The 20,452-nt window shown below is 50.3% G+C and overlaps 5 protein-coding genes across 5 annotated transcripts; 4 read left to right on the forward strand and 1 right to left on the reverse strand.

Moving 5' to 3' along the window:
- Positions 1-1,315: 1,315 nt before the first annotated feature.
- TRIVIDRAFT_158061 (uncharacterized protein) lies at positions 1,316-2,878 on the forward strand (the record flags this gene model as incomplete). Its single annotated transcript, XM_014097599.1, has 1 exon — positions 1,316-2,878. A coding segment is annotated over one exon (1,563 nt), but the record flags the coding sequence as incomplete, so codon positions are not given.
- Positions 2,879-5,275: 2,397 nt separating this feature from the next.
- Positions 5,276-8,970, forward strand: TRIVIDRAFT_210109 (uncharacterized protein; the record flags this gene model as incomplete). Its single annotated transcript, XM_014097600.1, has 7 exons — positions 5,276-5,976; positions 6,027-6,496; positions 6,554-6,770; positions 6,829-7,029; positions 7,518-7,889; positions 7,963-8,068; positions 8,138-8,970. The coding sequence occupies 6 exons, from the start codon at positions 5,276-5,278 to the stop codon at positions 8,057-8,059; spliced, it is 2,058 nt and encodes a 685-aa protein (XP_013953075.1).
- Positions 8,971-9,410: 440 nt separating this feature from the next.
- TRIVIDRAFT_172511 (uncharacterized protein) lies at positions 9,411-11,328 on the reverse strand (the record flags this gene model as incomplete). Its single annotated transcript, XM_014097601.1, has 3 exons — positions 9,411-10,668; positions 10,795-10,842; positions 10,918-11,328. 3 exons carry the CDS (start codon positions 11,041-11,043, stop codon positions 9,631-9,633), a joined length of 1,212 nt encoding a protein of 403 aa, XP_013953076.1.
- A 2,268-nt stretch (positions 11,329-13,596) lies between these two features.
- Positions 13,597-14,888, forward strand: TRIVIDRAFT_210111 (uncharacterized protein; the record flags this gene model as incomplete). The annotated part of the gene is made up of 3 exons (XM_014097602.1): positions 13,597-14,079; positions 14,261-14,297; positions 14,614-14,888. 3 exons carry the CDS (start codon positions 13,726-13,728, stop codon positions 14,886-14,888), a joined length of 666 nt encoding a protein of 221 aa, XP_013953077.1.
- A 1,745-nt stretch (positions 14,889-16,633) lies between these two features.
- On the forward strand, positions 16,634-18,588 carry TRIVIDRAFT_83043 (glycoside hydrolase family 16 protein; the record flags this gene model as incomplete). Its single annotated transcript, XM_014097603.1, has 2 exons — positions 16,634-17,320; positions 17,382-18,588. The coding sequence occupies 2 exons, from the start codon at positions 16,806-16,808 to the stop codon at positions 18,316-18,318; spliced, it is 1,452 nt and encodes a 483-aa protein (XP_013953078.1).
- Between the last annotated feature and the right edge of the window lie 1,864 nt (positions 18,589-20,452).

The following is a 20,452-nucleotide window of genomic DNA, read 5'->3' on the forward strand; positions in this document are numbered from 1 at the left end:
GATTACTTCTCGACTCCCTGAATGCAGGATCTATGCTACAGCTGGCTACGAAGAGATTGGTAATCTCAGCAAAGAGGATTGTGTTAGCTTGCTATTCAAAGCTGCCGAAATCCCTGAGAGTTTACACGCCGAAAGTTTGCCCATTGCTGAGGAGATTGCGAGCGAAGTTGGGTTTCACACTCTGGCACTAGTACAAGCTGGTGCATATATTGCCCACAAGAACTACCCCATGGCAGATTACCCAGCACTATTCCGCCAGCAGAGAGAACGGCTTCTCAAGTTTGGCCTGTCTCAGCTGCGTTCAAGATATCTCAACGTTTATGCAACCTTCGAATCGTCGGTACTAGCTCTTGAAGCAATTGAGACAGGGGCTAAGCAGGATGCGCTTGATCTTCTCCACCTTTTCTCCTCCATTCATTACCAGGATATTCCATTGGACCTCTTCATTGATTCCAGAGAGGGAATAAAGATGGCTCAGCAAAATCAGCCCGAAGACGAGACCATAGACCATCTCTGTGACTGGCATGTCTCCCAACTACCAGATTTCCTCGGCCCTCACGATACTTCTTGGGACCGCGATCGTTTTCTATCATCACTGGCAAAACTATGCTCATTGGCACTAGTAAAAGAGTCCAATATGAGAGGTGTTGCCGTCCTCTCACTACATCCACTAGTACACGAATGGATCGCAAGTCGTCAGGAGATTGTAGAGAGACATGCTCGACTTCAATCTACTAGCTGCATTTTTGCGCTATGGATATATGCTTCGACTGAATGGAAGATCTATAGTGATTATTTAGGGACTCACTTATCGTTCTTGATTACCGCAACGGCACATGTGGAGGACGCACTGGCTTCAGCACACGCGGTGCAATGCTTCTTTCAGATCGGACAACTTCTCCAGAGCTTACGATATGATGAAGAGCTTACCAGCCTTCTTACACGGTTATTTTCACGGTTAGATGTCCAGCCTGATTGCCCAGTGGATGGCTTATTGCCGTTATACTACTTGAAATCGCTCAATGAGCGCAATCGGGGAAATGTCAAGCTCTCTGTAGACATCCTCACCAAGGCATTAAATATCCAAAGAGCTAACCATGACCAAAATTTCTTTCAAACACTCAAACTTGAAACAGAGCTTGGAAGCGCATATCTGACGAATGGACAGATCAAAAGATCAATAGCCATGTTTGAGGGAATGGTCAGCATTCAATCTCCCAAAGTCAACATCAGTGAAAGGTCCATGGCTGTACTCAAATATGAGCTCGGTACCGCTTATCGCGCAGATGGCCAGATCAAGAAGGCTATTGAGGCAATGGAACAAGCTATCCAGATTGACTCGAGGTACTTAAAGGAAGGAGACGCTACACGAATACCACCAGCATATGAACTGGCAAGAAGCTATCTCAGTGACAATCGTATTAAGGAGGCGATTGAACTTTTCAACCAGACAATCCAGGTGGCTGAACAACATCTTCGTAGTCAACATCCAAACCGAATAGCTTTACAGGATGGTCTTGGGAGAGCCCTTCTCGCCAATGGCCAAACCAAGGAAGCACTCGACATATTCGAACAAATTGCCAAAGTGGAGAGATCATCCCTCGCCTCGGATCACCCCGTCAAACTTGCTTCACTGCATATTCTTGGCACTGCCTACAACCAAAATGGCCAGACAAAGGAGGCCATTGCCATATTCGAAGACATTTTGAGTATTTCAAGCGTTGATGAAGATCATCCCAACCGACTTGACACACAAATGGCACTCAGTGTTAGCTATATTGCTGATGGCAAGATAGAAAAAGCAATTGCTCTTCTTGAAAAAACCTCCACCATTCAAGAACGCGTCTTCGATGAAGCTCATCCGTCTCGGTTAATGACTCAGACAGAGCTTGCCAATGCTTATGGGAAAATGGGTGACTTCTCTAAAGCCATCGACATTCTCGAGAAAGTCGTTGCCTTACAGGAACTCAATTTGGACGAAGGGCATCCGATCCGACTGGCTGCGCAATATGCGCTTGCGCTTGCGTATCTGAACGCTGGACAAACAAGCACATCTATTGCTTTACTGGAAGAAGTGGTTCGACTCGAAGACCTTGCGGTCGATGATAACGAACATCAGCGAGCAGTGTCGAAGCATGCGCTTGGGAGAGCTTATCTTTCTGAAGGACAAGTTAAACCTGCGATTGCACTATTCGAAGAAGCGATTGATGCTTTGTCGCTAACAGCGCCAGAAAGTCATCCCGATTTGCTGGCCACCAAACATGAACTTGGCAGGAGTCTTGTTATGGATGGACATCTCTCTAAAGCTATTGCTATATTTGAGGAGGTCGTGAAAGTGCAATCCACTAGTTTGGATGCAACCCATCCCGATCAGTTGGCATCGAAGCGCATGCTTGGTCTGGCCTATCTCGAAAACCATCGTATCCAAGAAGCGACAGACATCCTCACCGAGATTGTAAATATCGAGAAGGCGATTCTGGATGAAGCCAATCCTGGACTATTGGCATCTCGTCAGGGACTTGCTCGTTGCTACTTGGCCAATGGCCAAGTTCAAGCCGCTATTACCTTACTCGAAGATGTGGACCGAATCAAATCGTCCTTACTACCTGCTGATCATCTTGACGTGTTGCGTACTAAGCAACAGCTTGCTGCAGCATATCTCAAGCAGAATCATGCAAAGGAAGCCATCACCATCTTGACGGATATTTCAGCAAGTTACCCCCAAGAAAACCATCCAAGCAGACTCGCGGCACGCCACGAGCTCAGCTTGGCATACATCAAAGACGGCCAAGCTGAAGAAGGAATAAAGATTCTAGAAGATGTGGTCAAAAACCAGACTCATCTCGACGAGGGCCACCCCAACAGGCTAGCTTCGCAGTATGAACTCGGAAGCTGCTACTTGACTCTCAGGAGACTAGACGACGCGATTAACCTTCTTAAAGAGGTCGTACGAGTCGAAACCTTGACACAAGGCCGCAGCATTTCACTAGCCATGACCCTGGCAAAACTAGGGTCCGCCTACCTGATGCAAGGCAAAGCGAAAGAAGCCGTAGAAGCACTAACATCAGCATGCGTCATACGGAGAAGCCGCCTCGAACCAGACGACGTCTTGCGCCTCGCATCAGAACACGACCTTGGGCTGGCCTATCTCGAAACCGGCGACGAGAAGAAAGGGTTATCTGCACTGGAGGAACTTCTCGCAGTAGAACGACAATGCCTTGAACAGAACCATCCGCTGCGTTTGAAGACGCAGTATGAGCTTGGTTGCGCATACTTGGATGCTGGGAAATTAGAAAAGGGTATCCATCTCCTGGAGAATGTGATTTCGATCAAGAAATGGCATCCTGAAGATACATATCCAACGTTGAATGAAGTTCGAAATGAGCTGACCAAGGCATACAAGGAGAGGAGCTGTAAGTGTCTATTTTTATATCTGCGTCTTCAATTTAAATCACTGACAAAGCTGAGGAGTAGTTTTATATCGACTCTTGGGGGTCTTTGGGCTTAATGTCTGCTTGGATAGAATATGATTCATATATTTTGGGCCGGGGTGGTGTAATATGGTAGTATTTTGCCTGGACTTGGCCCAATAGATACCCTTGATGTCATCAATGAAGTTATTTTCTTTATTTGGTTGCATTCTCGCATCAATCATGAATCCTTTGTAAGCGTGCCTTAAATTCTCACCGCTCCTTCCCGCCGGTCATATGCTCCTCTATCGTGGAAAGGCTCGAAGCATGCCAAGTACTCCTTTTGGCTAGTGGTAAGCAAACGAAGAAGAATGGGTGAGAAAAGGAGAGAACCTAAGTGAGGCCAAAGAGTAAAGCTGCCTAACTTTCAAGACACAGCTCATCCATCACAGACCACGATATGCTTCTGTTCTCAATGATTAGTGTACGGAGTATGGACATAGCTATTCATCTGATGTAACGTGTCCGGGTCCTATACCAGCTCCGGATCCGAATACAACGGCCGATAAATCTCCAAATCCTCGGCATATACTCCGTAAAAGGCTAAATATATACACTTGGCAAGGTCTGCTGAGCTCACCACACGAATCAATCCTCGCGAGAATGAAGGGTCCACGTAGCAGCACTAGGAATTGTTACAACCGATGCGGCTTTCTTCTCCGCATCGGCCTTACCATGCCATATTTCCCCGAGCCTCTTCCTCCGCGTATCGATCGTCACCTAGTACTATGTACGATGTCCGCGGACACGGGCCATGAATGGTTTCATGCTTGTTGGCACATTAAAAGGGGATATTAAAGGTGTATCAATGGGGCAGGACAATTTGCGGCTATAAAGGCGGGGCAGCCGAGGCTGCAGGTGTTGAGTGCCGTAACGGTCGAGATGAGATCTATAATTTCACCCTGGTCGTTGCATACCAAATTTGCATGTGAAGCTGTCACCTCTCCGTGCATGGTCGGGGCAAAACCATATTCCTAAACCTGTTTCAAACAAGATGTACGAGTAATCGAAAGCTGACTTGGCAGCTTTTAACTTTGCCAGCTCATCGAAGGCGTCGTCGCGAAGATGTACTCGTAAGGAGTGCTAAGACCTAACCATAGCTTGAGCTAAAATTCACTTCCTTGCATAAAAACGGGCGTAAATATACTCTCAAGCACGTAATGTTATCAATGGAGATGTCCACCTATGAAAGGGAGAAAAGAAATGAGAAAAACTCAACTTGTCATATTTGTCTTACGCTTGCCAAGTCTGTCAAGCTCCATGATGGTGAATTGTATGTTTCACCCCACGCGTCGTACTCGTTTATTTCGTTTGTGTAGCGAGTATTCCTTGCACTGTAACGTAATATGAGGCAATCAATGAATATATAATCAATGCGACATTTCACGGTACTCCGTGCTGGGACCGGGTAGCTGCGTCTTGTTGGTGGTAGTCGGCTGTATAACTCTCGCAGCCTAGCCTTGCTTAGTGGCGGGGAGAGAACCGCCCTCTGCTGCTATTGGCTGCCTGTTGGAGACATCTGACGTATGGAACCTTTCTGGGTCAATCTGGATGCGTTGCTCATACCGTTTGTGGAAAGTTAATGGACAGGTGACGAAAGGAGAAGCGATGGATTAGCGGAGAACCAGAGCAAGCTGTTCAAGCTCGTATATATTGCCAGACTGTCCCCAATCTCTGTTTCATCATGCGGAAGCTCATCCCCAAGTAGTGTGAACGGCTATAGATGCCAACTCGTATGCGATCACTAGACAGACACATATTTTAGTCGACAGCTGCACAGGCTCGTCACAAGCAAAGACGTCGCCATGTCACTCATCGTGAGTGAGATCACGGCCCTGGCTGGTGCTGTCCTCACTAGCACTTACATCGCCTGGTCGGTGCTTGAACGCATCTTTCTCGTTGTCACGGATCAGCACCTCACACCATTCTCCTCCTACGCGTCCCTTGGAGCCGCCATTGTCGTGATTCCAATTTTCGCACTTTTCCGCAGGAGGCACCACTACATTCGTGGGACGCGCGTCAATGGATGCAAGCTGGCCGCGGTATATCCTCACCGGGACCCAATCCTAGGCCTGGACATGCTGAGCATTTCCGTCAAAGCGCTCAAGGAGTATAGGCTCCTGCAGTTGTGGGATGACCTTCTCAAGACTTATAACGGAACATATTGGTTCAGCTCTATGGGTAAATGGATGCTTATTACCTCGGAGCCAGAGAACCTAAAGACGTTGCTATCGACACGGTTCGAGGACTGGCCGATGAAATCGCTGCGACAGCAAGTGAGCATATTGACTCTTGGCCCTCACGCCATCTTCGCTGTCAACGGACCCGAATGGCAGCATGCACGTGCCATGATTCGCCCGAGCTTCGTGCGAAATCAGATCGCCGATCTGGAGTGTACAGATAGACATGTTGAGAACTTTTTGGCGAGACTTCCTCGAGATGGATCCAAGTTTGATATCGACAAGCTGCTGTATCATTTCACCATGGATGTAGCAACTGATTTCATGTGAGCAAGAATGGTACCGTCGCACTGAAGCAGTACTAAATGTTTGCAAGGTTCGGACACTCAACCTCTATTTTGACGTCTCCAACGAAGGAATCTCTCGAGTTCATGGCAGCTTTTGACTACATCCTCACTACTTCGACGAACCGCGCCCGTCTAGGATGGTTGGTGTTGTTGCGACCAGATAAGAAATTTGATGAATACGTCACGATTACCCAGCGTTTTGTCGACCAACACGTATCTCAGGCGCTCGCTCAGGAGAAGATGGAGAGACCCTACATCTTCATGAACGAAATCATCAAATCTGGAGCTTCTCACCGTGAGGTGCGAGATCAACTATTTTCGCTGATTCTTGGTGGCCGTGACACAAGCGCCAGTACAATGTCTTCGCTCTTTTGGGTCCTGTCACGACGGCCGGATGTGTTCAAGAAGCTGAGGAACGAAATTGCCGAGCTGGATGGTCGCAAGCCCACTTGGGAAGAGCTAAAGAACCTCAAATATCTGAACATGGTTCTGAAAGAAAGTTAGTATCGCCTTTCCGTCTTTGAGCCTGATGCGGGAGACTTACACAACTCTGCAGCTTTACGGTTGTATTCTGCTGTAGCAAGTAACATGCGCACTGCTGAAAGGGACACAGTCCTGCCTAAAGGCGGTGGTCCTGATGGCCAGAGCCCTCTCTTTGTCCCTAAAGGCACCGATTGTCGGTTCACAACCCACAGCTTGCATCGCAGAAAAGACTATTGGGGTCCTGATGCTGACGAATTTCGGCCCGAGAGATGGGAAACGCACCGGCCGGGGTAAGCACTCTTCCGATCGAACCTCCACTAATGACGGCGAATGCTGACATGATATCAGGTGGGAATATATCCCGTTCAGCGGCGGCCCACGAATCTGTATCGGCCAGCAGTTTGCTCTGACCCAGATGCTGTTCTTGATCACGAGAGTGCTCCAGACATTTGGCGACATCCAGCCGGGAGACGATAAGCCAATGCAGCATGAAATAGGCTCAACTATATCAATGGTTAATGGATGTTGGATTCAGTTGACTCCTGCAGAGTAGGGGAGCCGGTGAATAGATATGCCAAAACGTGGAACACTTACAAGAGCAGTCCCTCTTGACGATGAGCGTATGCTGCTCAAGTGACTGGGTATGGATGCGAGAAAGATGGGCATTTGGGTAGAAAGCAGATATTCGACGTCCGACACACCAAGTTGTATCTTTCGGTTGTCATGTTTGGTTGTGCGTCGTGTAGACTAGTCTTCTCTTTGGGTGGTGGATATAAGTCAATTGCGGCCCAGAGAGGTAGCCTCGGAGAAAGCAGAGCAGAGGGATATCGACGAATTCTGGGGAAAAATTAGCGTCAACCTCCATCAATAAATAATCACATCGAATACCCAGACAAAGAGAGGGGTCTTTATCTCAGAAAACATGGCTAACTCCAAAGAGGGAGAAAGTGAGGCTCTTGCAGCTCTTTCAGCTCGCTTCAAGCTGCCAATGCAGCAGATGCCATCACGTGACCACGCATTCACTCCCCCAGTCCCAGTGCTCCAGAATTGGCGATAAGCTCTGGCGGGCTTTCAGAAAGCTCGAACCTCCCTGCTGAGCTCTCCCAACGCACCAAAGATCCGCCATTTCAGCATCAGCAATGGCGTCGCGATCTCCATCCCGAACCCGCCGCAGGGCGTCATCGCGCACGCCTCCACGGTCCAACTCCAACGACTCGCGCTCGCCGCCTCCAAGCCATCGCCGCCGGCGCCACGATTCGCGGTCTCCGTCGCGTTCTCGATCCAGGTCGCGATCAGCCACTCCGCCTCGTCGCAATGGACGAAACAGGAGCGGCAGTCGAGACAGGAGTCGCGAGCGTGGCAGAGACAGCCGCTCGCCCAGCGAAAGCGCTCCTAGAAGAGCCACCAAGGTTCGTTTATCCGCAACGAATGGCCCATTCAGAGCCCATGGAAGTGCAGCCAGGCTAACCAGCGACAAACTAGATTGTGGTGGAGAGATTGTCAAAGAACGTCAATGAAGAGCATCTCTACGAAATCTTTGGTCAGTTTGGCCACATCAAGGACCTTGACCTGCCGATGAACAGAACCTGTCAGTTGCTCCCCACCCCAGCTCAGTAGAACGACCCCCATAATTAACATGTGATGGACGTATTTGCAGTTGGAACGAACCGGGGCACCGCGTACATCCTGTATGAACACCAAGCCGACGCCGAAGTGGCCATTTCATACATGCACGAAGCCCAAATCGACGGCGCCGTCATCAATGTTTCTATCGTATTGCCGCGCAGGAAGTCACCTGGTCCTCCCCTCGCCCGTCGGGGTGCCAACATTGACCCCCGAGTCCCCTTCCAAAGCTCTCGTGGGGGTGGTCCGCCTTCTGGCCCTCAAGGCGGCGGTGGAGGTGGTGGGCGTCGTCGCTTCTCGCCCTCAAGCAGATACGGTCCTCGATCCGATGTCTACCGACCCAACTCCTTGTCGCCAGCTCGATCTCCAGGCGGTGCTCCCTCTGCTCGAGGAGGTGGCGGCGGCGGTGGCGGCAATCGATACCGCAGCCGATCCAACGGCTCATACTCGTCCCGATCGAGATCCAGGTCGCCAGCGCCCAGACGACGCGGCGGTGGAGGAGGGAATGGAGCCGGTCGATATGACGATCGTGATACACGACGCCGCAGTCGCACTCGCAGCCGCAGCTTCGATAGTGACCGGAGCACTTCGCGGAACAGAGGTCGCAATTATAGATGATGAGGGAGAGATTCTTTTCCTTCCCCCTGTGGTGTAAGGGCTTAGGCTTGGGAATAATTTGATTTGCTTTAAAGCAGTGGCGTTGGGAGCTCGGAAAGGCTAGGGGAAGTCTCAGCAATGGACAACAACTTTGGGGAACGGCGAGTTCTGTTTGTAGTGCTTGTATAGTTACAGATATCATGATGGCCGATGAGCCTTGTTAATGGATTGAGAATGTGGGCAGTTGCCTCGGAATAGACGAGGTATCGCAAAATGATGCAGAGATTTTATACCATGTTTGCTGATACGTTATTGTGAGATGTGCCTTACCCTAGATTCATGTTCTAGACAAATACTGTATTGGTGAGAAATTATGTCACGGCAGTAATCGCATTTACTGTACTATGTAAGTAAAGAAACATTCCAACCATGCCGTTTTGATCTATAGTTTGGTAGTATAAGACATATGGCACTCCGTATTATATGCACCGATATCATATCTCGAGCTATCTATTATACGCAGAGGTAATGAAATCTGATGCCGAAATACCAAAATCCCACGAAATTACACCCTAATTCACATACATCTACATGAACATTAGCCGTCATAGACAAACCATCTTAATTCTCGATCCGTCGCATAGAATCAAGAGCTCGTTTACGCAAAACCAACTACTTATTTTATGACACTAACTCATAATTCAATCATCGTCATCATATTGCAATACTATTCATGGGTAACAGAAATACTCCCTTTCTATTAAAAAGACCCTGAGGTCTGAAAAAACACAATATCCAAACTCATTACGTCTAAATCCATCTCATTACTACTCATACCAGTGAAGGCTCTCCGCTTTTTGACATCTTCTTCAACTTCTGTATGAAGAAAAGGTATACATCTATATGATAAAAAGAAAAATCATCAAGGTTTTACAGCATCATTCCCGCACCAAGCAGACCCAGAGCTGCTCCCGCAGCACGGATGTTTGCCGTAGCCATGGCTCCTGCGGCTGCTTTGCTCTTGCTTGTGAATATGCTGGTAGAGGTGCTTGTCGCGACTGCATCCGTGGCAGTATCTGCAGCCGTCGTCGTAACGGGGCAGCTCACTGTGCAAGGCAGAGCTGAGGTGAACGGGTTACGGGCCGAGCTAACAGGAAACACGGGAGCTTGAGAGACGGCGGTGGGGTTTGGAATGGCAGCATCAGCATCTGGGTTCAGGACGTTAGAGATGAGATGCATAATGCCGTTGGCGAGGAGAATGTCAGGCTGGACGATCTGAGCCGAGTTGACGTATTTGTTGTTGCCGGACTGACGGATGACGATAGACTCTTGGGCTGTGCCAGCGGGGTTCTTAGCAAGTGTTGAGAGACTGGTGCCGTTAGTGAGGGTCGACGAGACAAGAACTTGGCCAGGCACGATGTGGTATCCCATGACGCGTGCAAGGGCCTTGGCATCGAGGTGCTTGAGAGAACCACCAACAGCGGCAAACGCACTGTCAACGGGAGCAAAGACGGTAATGTTCTCCTCATAAGAGACCTTGGGCATGAGATCGGCGGCGTAGAGGCTGCCCATGAAGTTGGGCACGCCGAATGCCTCAGTCGTGTTCTCGATGCGTGACGGAGGGATCAACAAGTTGTCAACCACCTGGACCAGGCCGCCCTGGAAGGGAATATCACCCTCGACCAGAGTGCAGCGAGTGCCCATGCTTGTAGTGAAGACAACAGTGTCACCGGGCTGCTTGGCAATGAGGACATTTTGACCAAACGTCACGTTGGTGTAGCGAGGGCTCTTTAGAAGAGTGGCCCGGACATAGGTTGGCCCAGTGTTAAGACCAGCCGTTGCGACGGTTCCTATGAGAACGTGATATTGCAGGAGTGGCACGGTGGTGGCCTTGTCATTTGGGTTCCATATGCCATTGAGGGCAGTATAAGGGATGTTTTTGAAGGCCTCATTGGAAGGTGCGACGATCTGGAAGACGAGAAGTTAATAAAAATTATTTTGTAGAATTGATGCTAGATTCATTTCATGTCGTGATGAAGTGACTTAAAGAGTGATGCCGGGCAGAATCAAAAAAAAAAAAAAAAAAACACGTACGGTGACGCCTGCGTAGCTTGGAAGCTGGAGAAGAACATCCGGATATTTCTGCGGAAATGTATTAGCACACCAATTGGTTGCTCAATTGTAAATAAAAGGCGTTCTGAAGCTCAAACTGCTTACCTGGATGAGCGAATAGTAGGTGGACAGATCTTTGTTGCCAGCGAGCACAGTTCCTAGATCCCGAGGATCTGCTGACACGCTTGAGACGAGCAGTGTCGCCAAGGCCAGTAGACTTTTTGACAGCATTGCCACGAAATGAAGTTTTTGAAAGTGAAAAGTGTGTGAGGCGTTTGGGGGAGCTTCAGAGAGGTATCTTGGCGCCAAAGAGGAGAAAGAAGGTATGAAAGTATATAATGGCAGCCGTGGCTTCTCAAGAGGTTCAAGAGCAACCAGTGAACTGAGGATGATGGGACGTGGCTATTCTCTCACAAGGTATAGACGGTGAGAGTAAAGGAATTGACTTCAAGGGGTATGCATAGCCTGACAATAGTGTGTAAGCTAAAGTTGAGCTGAAGTGCAGGCTGTCGACAACACTCACAACAATGATATTATACTTGGGCTAGAAGAGCGGAGGAAAATAGGCGAAGGCTGGACTTGTATGGATACAATGCAGGCTTCCAAAGTCTCTTGTTAGCCTCTAATAACGTCAAGTAGCAGCGACATGGACCAAAGATACGGAGCTGAAAATGGCGTTATGATTCCCTGACGCTGTGCGCTGGCAGAAGATGCAAGGAGGTGAGGAGAGATGTGATGTCGGGCAGTTAGATAGACTACCTGCTGCTTTCATTGGAGCCTGGCTTTGTTTACTGTAGCACCGTGTATATTGCAATGGCTGGAAACTTGCGAGGGTTCCTGGATGATCGGCATCGCGGCCTCACACTTGGCCCAACATCGGACATGGAGGCTAGCCTGCCGCTAATCATGAAGCGGCTGGGACGGGCCATGATTGGCTTCAAAGCCTCTTTTTCTCCCTGCGTGATGTACGAGTACGATACGTGTACTTGTTTATCAATGACATGGCCAGATGCTACCTGGCCAGCTGAAGCTGTGAGCCAGCATTGCAGCAAGGCCAGGGGTTGGACGTGTTAGTGCACCAACTACGACGTACAGTCCATGCGACACCGCTGTAAGAATTGCAAATACTACCAGGAGAGGAAAAAAAAAAAGAAAAAAAAAAAAAAACAACGCACGTCGAGACAACAGCGAGTAAACGGTGCTAAATGGAAATGCGGCTGCATTGGTGACGCATTCCGGCAGTAGTTTGGGTGTGCTGGCATGGAGCCCTTGCAAAACCGAGGATACGAACAAAAGAGGCTGCAAAGGCGAATCAATGATGCCAACATGGAATCCTGCTGTGTCCGTCCCGTCCATGAATGTGGTGCCACCCAATCGCTGGACTGCCTCAGCGATGCAACAACCCCCTGGTCCTGCATCCATACGAGCCCTGATGCATCACAAGCGCGACCGCAAAAAGCGGAACTCGTTGGAACTCAAGTTGAGTAGCGCCACGCTACGGTCGCAGCAGCGGCAGCCTGATAGCTGATAGGAACAAAGGAGAAAGACGATGGCGATGCCAACCAGGCGGCATCCCTGTATGGCCTCATCGGGAGCTACCCGATCTCATCCGAGTCATGCTCCGTCCGTCTCGCCGTAGTATTATGGGGATTCTCGGGTTGTGGGAACGGAAACAAGAAGGCGATGGATAAGAGCCGTGCTGATCCACCGCCGTCCGTTGTAAGCGTGCGGCCTGTTAGTTTCCAACTCGGGGCTCTTATCCAGTAGACTGAGTAGGCTTTCATTTACTTGTACTGGTAGCAATTGCAGCAGTCATACAGTCTGGTGTCTGAGAGAAGAGGGCGTTGCTTGTCAACATTGTCAAGGGAGATTGGATTGCAGGGCTCCCTCTAATCAGCACAATATGCTCAGGTTGGGACCTTTGAAATGATACGATATGACTGCAACAGCCCCATGCACTAGGTAGGGCGCGGGCTGCTTTCACCATGTGTACGCCACAGCCTTTGGTAGGTAGGCCAAGGTGGCCAGGTGGACATTACCTGGTAGCACAAAAGGCGTCAAAATTGACTCTCTGATGGCATGGCTGGTGACAGTCAGACCAAGCATTTTCGTTGGTTCCACTGGGTAGGTTAGTACAATACTAAGGTAACCCAAGGATTCGTACAAGTAAGTGACATACTCGTACACATCGTATTGCTCCTAAGCGACTGCCAAGTTGAAGTAACGAGAGTTACACAACCAATAAGTTGCTCATGGAATGACATCGGCAGTTGGACTGCCTTCAAGAGCACCACAATGTCTCTCAGGGCTGAACGAAGGGCAAAAGTAAGGACCCGCGCTTGGTCCTTGCGCTGCGTACCCAACTCAGCTTCGAGCACCTCAATGCCAGGCATGTCTTATCTTTCGGTCTGCCATCCGAGCATCATACTTACTGTACATTGCACCGTAGCATCGCAACGACACACCTGCCAGCTATACGAGATGTAAGGGAGCGGTTGCTTGACTGAGACATGCAGCCCAACAAAGGCGTCGAGGACGCTACTGCTGATAAAAATAGAGCGAGCCTCGTCGATTGGTTGTCGAGTTGCTGCTTGGTGGTGGGGGCCATCAAGGCCATCTATCTGGGTTGCCGATCTCAGCTCTTTTCTCCCACTCTTTGTTTTTGCCCCTTCCCCCTGCGGCTGGGATACGAGCATGATGCCGTGGATTGAGACAGTTTTTCTTGCCCGGCGGCCGCAGGGAAATGCCGACTTCTCCAACTTGAAGAGATTGACGATGTTTGGGGGCGATTTAGGCGGGCAAAACCAGGCCAGCAGTTGAACCAAAACCCCCCACAAAGCGGAGTCAAGCCGTGTTCTTAGCCCTGAGACTCAGCTGCCGCTATTTCGTACACGCGGGACATTTTGACTGTCAATGTCCTTGGCCGTCTACGAGCACTCGTACAGAGTTGTCTGCTCAGGATATCCATTGGAGTGCTGTACTGTAGCTCGCAGTATGTCGTGGAGCCAGAGCCTCGTTTGCCATCTCGCCAAGCCGGAGCTCGCTGCCGCGATATGTAGATTTTCGGGATCCGCTCTAAGAGATACTGGAGTCAGGATTGAGTCTGATTACGGAGTACTCTTGGGCGTGCAAGACAAGCTTATCGTCAACTGCGAGTCGGCGAAAGCTATCCCGGTTGCTGCAGTGTTCAGCTCAGCTTGCAGCGTCCGCAACGTTTCCCAGCCAATTCAACTCAGTCCCGCGGAGCAATTGTTGCCGTTTGCCATGGTACTCGTATTCCATCGACCGTGAGACATAGTTTGGATGTGGAGCAGCTAGCAGCGGACAGCGTCTAGTCCATTTCTCGTTTCGCCTTGTTCTCTTGTTTGTTCGGGCACTTGAGTGGCTCTGGGCAGCCCGCGTTCCAAGAGTATAGTTTGTAGAGCCCCATCGGTACCAAGCAATATAGACAGAATTGGTGTTTTGTGTGTCGGGTCTAGGGACAAGTAAGTTCAGCAGGATCCGCATGACGTATTCGAGGGCAGAGGCGAGGGCTATATGTGTTTTTTCGCTTGCATCTTCCTCCAGAGTGGATTGCAGCCTCGGTAAGAAGGATCTGGTTCTCTCTGCCGTCGACAATGACTCTTGACAGGGCACTTAATTTGAGTTGTGCCCCGAACTATTATCTTGCCAGGCACAAAATGCTATTCAGCTCCTTCATCCCCGACAGACCCGGGCTTGTTGGCTGGAGATTGACTGTGACCAGGCCACCCACCTAGTGCCTAGTAGTAGCTTCATGCTACCGTAACTACATATGCATAGACGGAACTTTGTTACGGTCCCTTTGCGCTGGCACCAATTTACCCGGCAAGGAATCCCACGTCCTGGAGCAGACTAGCCACCGCAGGCAGAGTGGGAGGCAGAGTGGGAGGCAGGAGGAAAAGGACCGACAGAGTTCTCAGTTCTCTCTCGGTGCCCTTTTTTTCCTGGTCCGGCCTCTTGGCAGCGTTAACGTGGGACTGCTGCATTTCTGGTGGTGGCCAGCGGCGAAACCTCGCCATTCCGAGGGTGCCAACATCTCTAGCGACAGCTTTTGATCTGTAGCTACCAGATAGCGCTGTTGAGCGTGCCCTGGCTAGTGCAAATGCGGGAGGCGTAAAAGCAAAAAAACAACCATGATGTTGTTTTGACTTTGTATCTGTGAGGGGGTGGCTCTATCCAAGGCGGTGAGCGCCATGAGCAGGGGATCTTCAGGCACGGCACGGGGGAGGCAGAGTGGCGCAAGAGGCGCAGCGCTGAGCAAGCCACAGCGGCAGCTAATCTCAGCCACCTATTGCTGCTTTTACTCGTACGAGGACGTCGTCCACTAGAGCCCGCTCTCCGGCTTGTGCCGCTGAAGCCAGTGTCAAAAAGTGCCAGGGGCGCTGGAGTGTCGTGCGGAGTCCGCGCCAGACCCGGCCTTTAGCGCTCAGAGGAACCGGCTACAGGCACCGACCTGACGTTCTAGCGCTTTGTAACAGCGATACGGGAGGGCGCCTGGGAGCGCCGATACGAAAAGTTTGTTTCGTACCTATGGAGGGAGGTTGAGGCATTGTCTTCAGGTCGTGTTGCAAAGAGGGTGGCCCGGCTCAGCGGCAATGAATCAACTCGTTGCGTGCGACTCTCTCTTGTTGTATCGGCGGTGGGTACGGCGGACGCAACAGATGCGGCTGATCGATAGTCGCAAGCAGTATCAGTCACAAACGAGGCAGACGAGCCTTGGCGCTGCAAACAAGAGATTGACGGGACGCAGCGCGAAGCGACCATGTGTCACGACAGGCAGAGACGTGCTGTACTGTAGCACCGATACTCGTATGTCCATGTGGTGCTCCGTACAGTACGAGGGCTAAGGTATGGTGCTATAGGCATGTAAGTTGTAGGGCGCTTGTCTCGCCAGAAGGGTAGCAGCGGGCGGTGCTGCGACAACCTTAATGCTTCGAGCGGCCACGATGGAGTTGAGAGCGCTCCCATGACAATCTCAAAACAACGGTAGGATTCAGTCCCGTAACTCCAACTCCCTCCAACTATGTTGTCTTGTAGACTACAAAACAGTGTCTACCTAGTCCTGTTAGCATGATTAGCAAGCCCGCCGTTGTACTCGCGGCCGCTTTCGTGGGATTACTATCGCCTTGCGGCCGCGGAGATAATAGCAAAAAGCAAGGTAAGATCTAAGCATACCGGACGCTGCTAGCCTCGCTCTAATCTCTGCCTCTTGCTTTTGCGCTTCCCACGTTCTCCCCAACAGCGCTGCTTGATAGGACAGAGCTTAAGCTGCCCGAGGGTGTGGAGATGGGCCAGCAAAGAGTCGAACAGATGCAAGGATCAGCTTAGCAAGGGACGGCATCTTGGCACTGGACGAGGAGCTGCACACGCCCTCGACACCTCGATATTCCAGGCCCTGCACGCCAGAGGTTGAGTTGCCGCGACTCCGCTGGAAGGGCCGGGGGGCAGCGTAATTGATTGTCGCTCTGAGTGAGGGTGCAAGAGAAAAAACTTGAAAGTGTCAACATTGGATATTGTACATGTGCATGTGCCTCAGCCAATCTGCATGCACGTGTACATGTACCTCTGGTGCTGAGGTACTGCCTGAGGTAGCACCCGTATAGCGACTCGGTCAGCGTCCATTCCAATTGAAGGGAGGGAACAGCTTCATCCATCCGCTCAGCTGAGTCTATTGCTTCGGCCTCCTTCTTCCTCGTAACAGCCACTACACTGCAGTCCCTCTTTTTATCATTTCCTCCCAGTTTCTCCTGCAAAGTCTCTTCTGCTTATCGGCATATCAAAGCCCGCTCTCCGTCTGCCCTCTTCAGCTCCCATACGTCACAGCGGGCCTCTTTTCTTTTGCTCTGCGTGCCTCATAAGACGCTGGTCTACTACAGTCTGCCCAAGGCTTCCACTCTCTGATTCAATTTCGAGCCACCTGCTGCAACCCAAACCCTCGGCTTTTCGCATTGTCCACAAGTCTGCATTTCCCAATGGAGCAAAACTTTGACGGGCGACCTCCCGTCGTCCCCTCGGCCGCAACCTCCAGTGCGCCCACGCCTCTCCGTCCTGGAACTCCCAACACAGATGACAACCGCAACATCTTCGAGGGGGGGACCGACACGGCCTCAAACGCTCCCGGAACTGGCACAAACCCCTTTGTGAGCCCGGACGCCTCACGGCCCGCCTCCAGCTTTGAGTCGTCCAGCGGCAGCCCCTACGATGAGCGTCCCGAAGAGCGTGGTGGCCAGCGATATTTCCACTCGCGGCTGGTCAAGAAGGGAGAAATCGAAAAGCCCTGGCTGGAAAAGGTCGATCCCAAGGAGAAATGGGTCACCATATTGCCCCTCCTCGGCATCCTCCTTGGCTTGTGTATTTCCGGCTTCTTGGTCTGGGACGGCATGCGTAGTGTCGTCAAGCACAAGTACTGCCCTGTCTTGGATGAAGATTTCAGCAACGGCATTGATCCGAGCATTTGGACCAAGGAGGTGCAGATTGGCGGATTTGGGTAAGTACTTTTATTCGAGTGGCATCCCGGTGTAATGGCTTTGCTAATAAAGGTCAACTAGCAACGGCGAGTTCGAACAGACTACTGGTGGCGACGGAAACGTCTATGTTGAGAACGGCCATCTTATGATCAAGGCAACTCTCCAAGATGCCAACCTGGTCCAGAAGAACAATGTCATCAACTTGCTCAAGGACGGCACTTGTACCTCCAAGGACTACTATAGCTGCGTCGCCGCCACCAACACCACCAACGGCAACTCCAGTATCGTTCCTCCGACACTGTCCGGCCGTATCAACACGCTGAAGGGAGCAACTATCAAGTATGGCCGTGTTGAAGTCACTGCAAAGCTGCCTGTAGGCGACTGGCTGTGGCCCGCCATTTGGATGTTGCCAGTCAAAGATACCTATGGCCCCTGGCCCTCGTCCGGAGAGATTGATATCATGGAGTCGCGTGGAAACAATCACACCTATGCTCAAGGCGGCAACAACATTGCTTCATCTGCTCTACACTGGGGCCCTGACCCCGCCAATGATGCTTGGTGGAAGACCAACAACAAGCGCAAGGCTCTGCACACCACTTACAGCGCGGGATTCAATACCTTTGGCCTTGAGTGGTCGCAAAAGTATCTCTTCACCTACATCAACAGCCGGCTGCTGCAAGTCACCTACACCAACTTTAACAAGCCCATGTGGGCACGAGGCGGCTTCCCCGACTCCACCTCTAATGGTACCAGGCTGATTGACATCTGGAGCCAGACCGGCCGTGACAACACCCCATTTGACCAGGAGTTCTACCTCATCCTGAACCTTGCTGTTGGCGGTACCAACGGTTGGTTTGAAGACGGTCAGTCTGGCAAGCCTTGGCTGGACCACTCTCCCAATGCCAAGAAGGACTTTTGGGATGCCCGCAACACATGGTATCCCACGTGGACGCAGCCTCAGCTCGAGATTAGCCGCGTTGTCATGACGCAGCAATGCGATGGTAACGAGGATTTGTGAGCTATATGGTTGACTACTACATACTACTGCATTATTGCAAGGGGAGTGCCATTCATTGTAATCATGGGCACTCATAGACACGAGGATGAGGGATAGTACATTTTTTCTGGAAAAATTATCGGGTATATGAAGCAAAGAGTTCTTTTACGATTGAGAATACAGTAACTTTAGGTAATATTAGGGATGGATGGTTTATTTGGCTATTAGATGCGCAACCAGTGCTACCAGGCGTTTGAATTGAATATCCACTGATTTTCATGTTATTTTGTTATTTTGAAGACTACCATGATTTTGTGACCTCAACTACTCATGCAAGTACTGTTTTTGGCTTCACTTTTCTGAACCTTCAACTACAATCATCGAGTGTCTCTGGATACACTCAATAGCTATGAGTCTGAATGACCAAATCCTGAAATCAATATTGAGCTCGCTTGCATGTAGACACGGCACGGCGATGCGGTGTAGAAGCCAGCTGTGAACAGGGGCGGGAAAAGTTCCTAATTTGAGAAAGGCGTCCATATTTGTTGGCAGATGGCGTGCGATATTTTTTTTCCTCCCAAGAATATTGGATGGCTCTGCATGTCCCATTGGTAAGGCTGCATATACATGTAGCCAAGAGGGGGGATGCAGCGCCCTTTTTGGCAAGGGAGAGAGGCTCGCCATGCTGTCTTTCAATAGTAGCTACGAAAAATATTACATGGTTGGATTGATAGTCTTGCTGTCCCCTACATTAGGTGTGATGTAGGCATTCAGGGTCAGTACATGTACGGTACGTGGCGTTACAAGGTGATGCATGAAGCTGAAAACAGGGATGTAGATAAGGCTGAAATGCAAAGTAAGCAGGTTGGGCTCTTTTTTTTCTTTTCTTTTTCATCCACAAAGGAGTCAACGTGGTGTCTGGAAGGTCGGTGCTCTTTGTTCCCTATTGCAGATGCTGTCTTATCTGGCGCTGTGGCTTCGAGGCAATCTCAACAATAGATGGGAACCGAGACCTGCATTATCGTCCCTCTTACCGCCACACACCATCTACAGGTACGAGGACGCCGGTGATATCATTGTCCAACCACAAAGATCAGATTGCTACTACTGACAGCTATCCAATACCAAGCAAGCCGATCATCTTTTAGCGGCGGACACTACACAGAGGGGGTGTGTATGGGCGTGTGTTGAGGATATCTTCCGAACGTTGCAGCAAGCTTTCTGCCCCTTTTACTTTTTTTCTTCTTCTTGTTCTTCTCTCTCTTATTCAGCCGCAAAAGGCTTCAATATTTCTCGGGTACTAGTCCCGTTTTTGTTCTGGGAGTTGCATTGTGCTTGTCATGTATGTGCATGTATCTTACCAGTAGCTTGCTCCTTGAGCCGGAAATCACGGTGCTGCAGCAATATATTGATCTAATGTGCGGCGATGCATGAACACGTTTCAATGTGCAAGGGTCTTTTTGACAAGGAGGCTTCCCAACTGGGAATTAGATGCGGCATAGAGAGCACAAATCGGTCAAAGACAAGTTTATGCTACTATACATCTGCAGCATAAGGGCTTGGGAGGCTTGCATGGAGATGGGTTGGCGGTTATGTGATTTGTTTAGCGGATTCAATAAAAGCAGCCACAGCGGAGAGAATGCCATGGTGTGGTTGGGCTGGAGGTACATGGCGTTTATTTGCAAATACATATGCCCTTTTGTTGTTGGTGAGTAGCACAGGTACTCCGTACAGGCATGAGATATCTGGCCAAGGGTTGTTTAGTGTAAGTGTACGATTACATGAGTTACTGTTGACGTGGCTACCCGTTGGTGGTGATCTCCTATCTGTTCGGAGATGTCCTGGTTGGTAACACAAATACGTAGGGAGAGTGATAGCTACGGCGGCTACCGGGGGGGTGTACATGATGAGCAAGTAAATGAAGCTGAAGACCATGGGAATGAGCCGCTCAGTTGGCCCTTGGGGAAGCGTTTACGCCTCAGCTACGGGTTTCCGTATTAGGTGTTGCCTGGCTGCTCTGCAGGGAGTAAGGAGTAGGGATTTGCGTCGTGACAAGTAAGGGGGCGGCTGATAGAGCCTATTATAACGACTGTGGCTTTCTTGGCTGATGAAAGGGAGATTGCCGTGGCGTCTATACGACACATGGCAGCTGCAT

Source organism: Trichoderma virens, assembly GCF_000170995.1.
Source record: "Trichoderma virens Gv29-8 chromosome Unknown TRIVIscaffold_85, whole genome shotgun sequence".
In the NCBI taxonomy this organism is placed as follows: domain Eukaryota; kingdom Fungi; phylum Ascomycota; class Sordariomycetes; order Hypocreales; family Hypocreaceae; genus Trichoderma; species Trichoderma virens.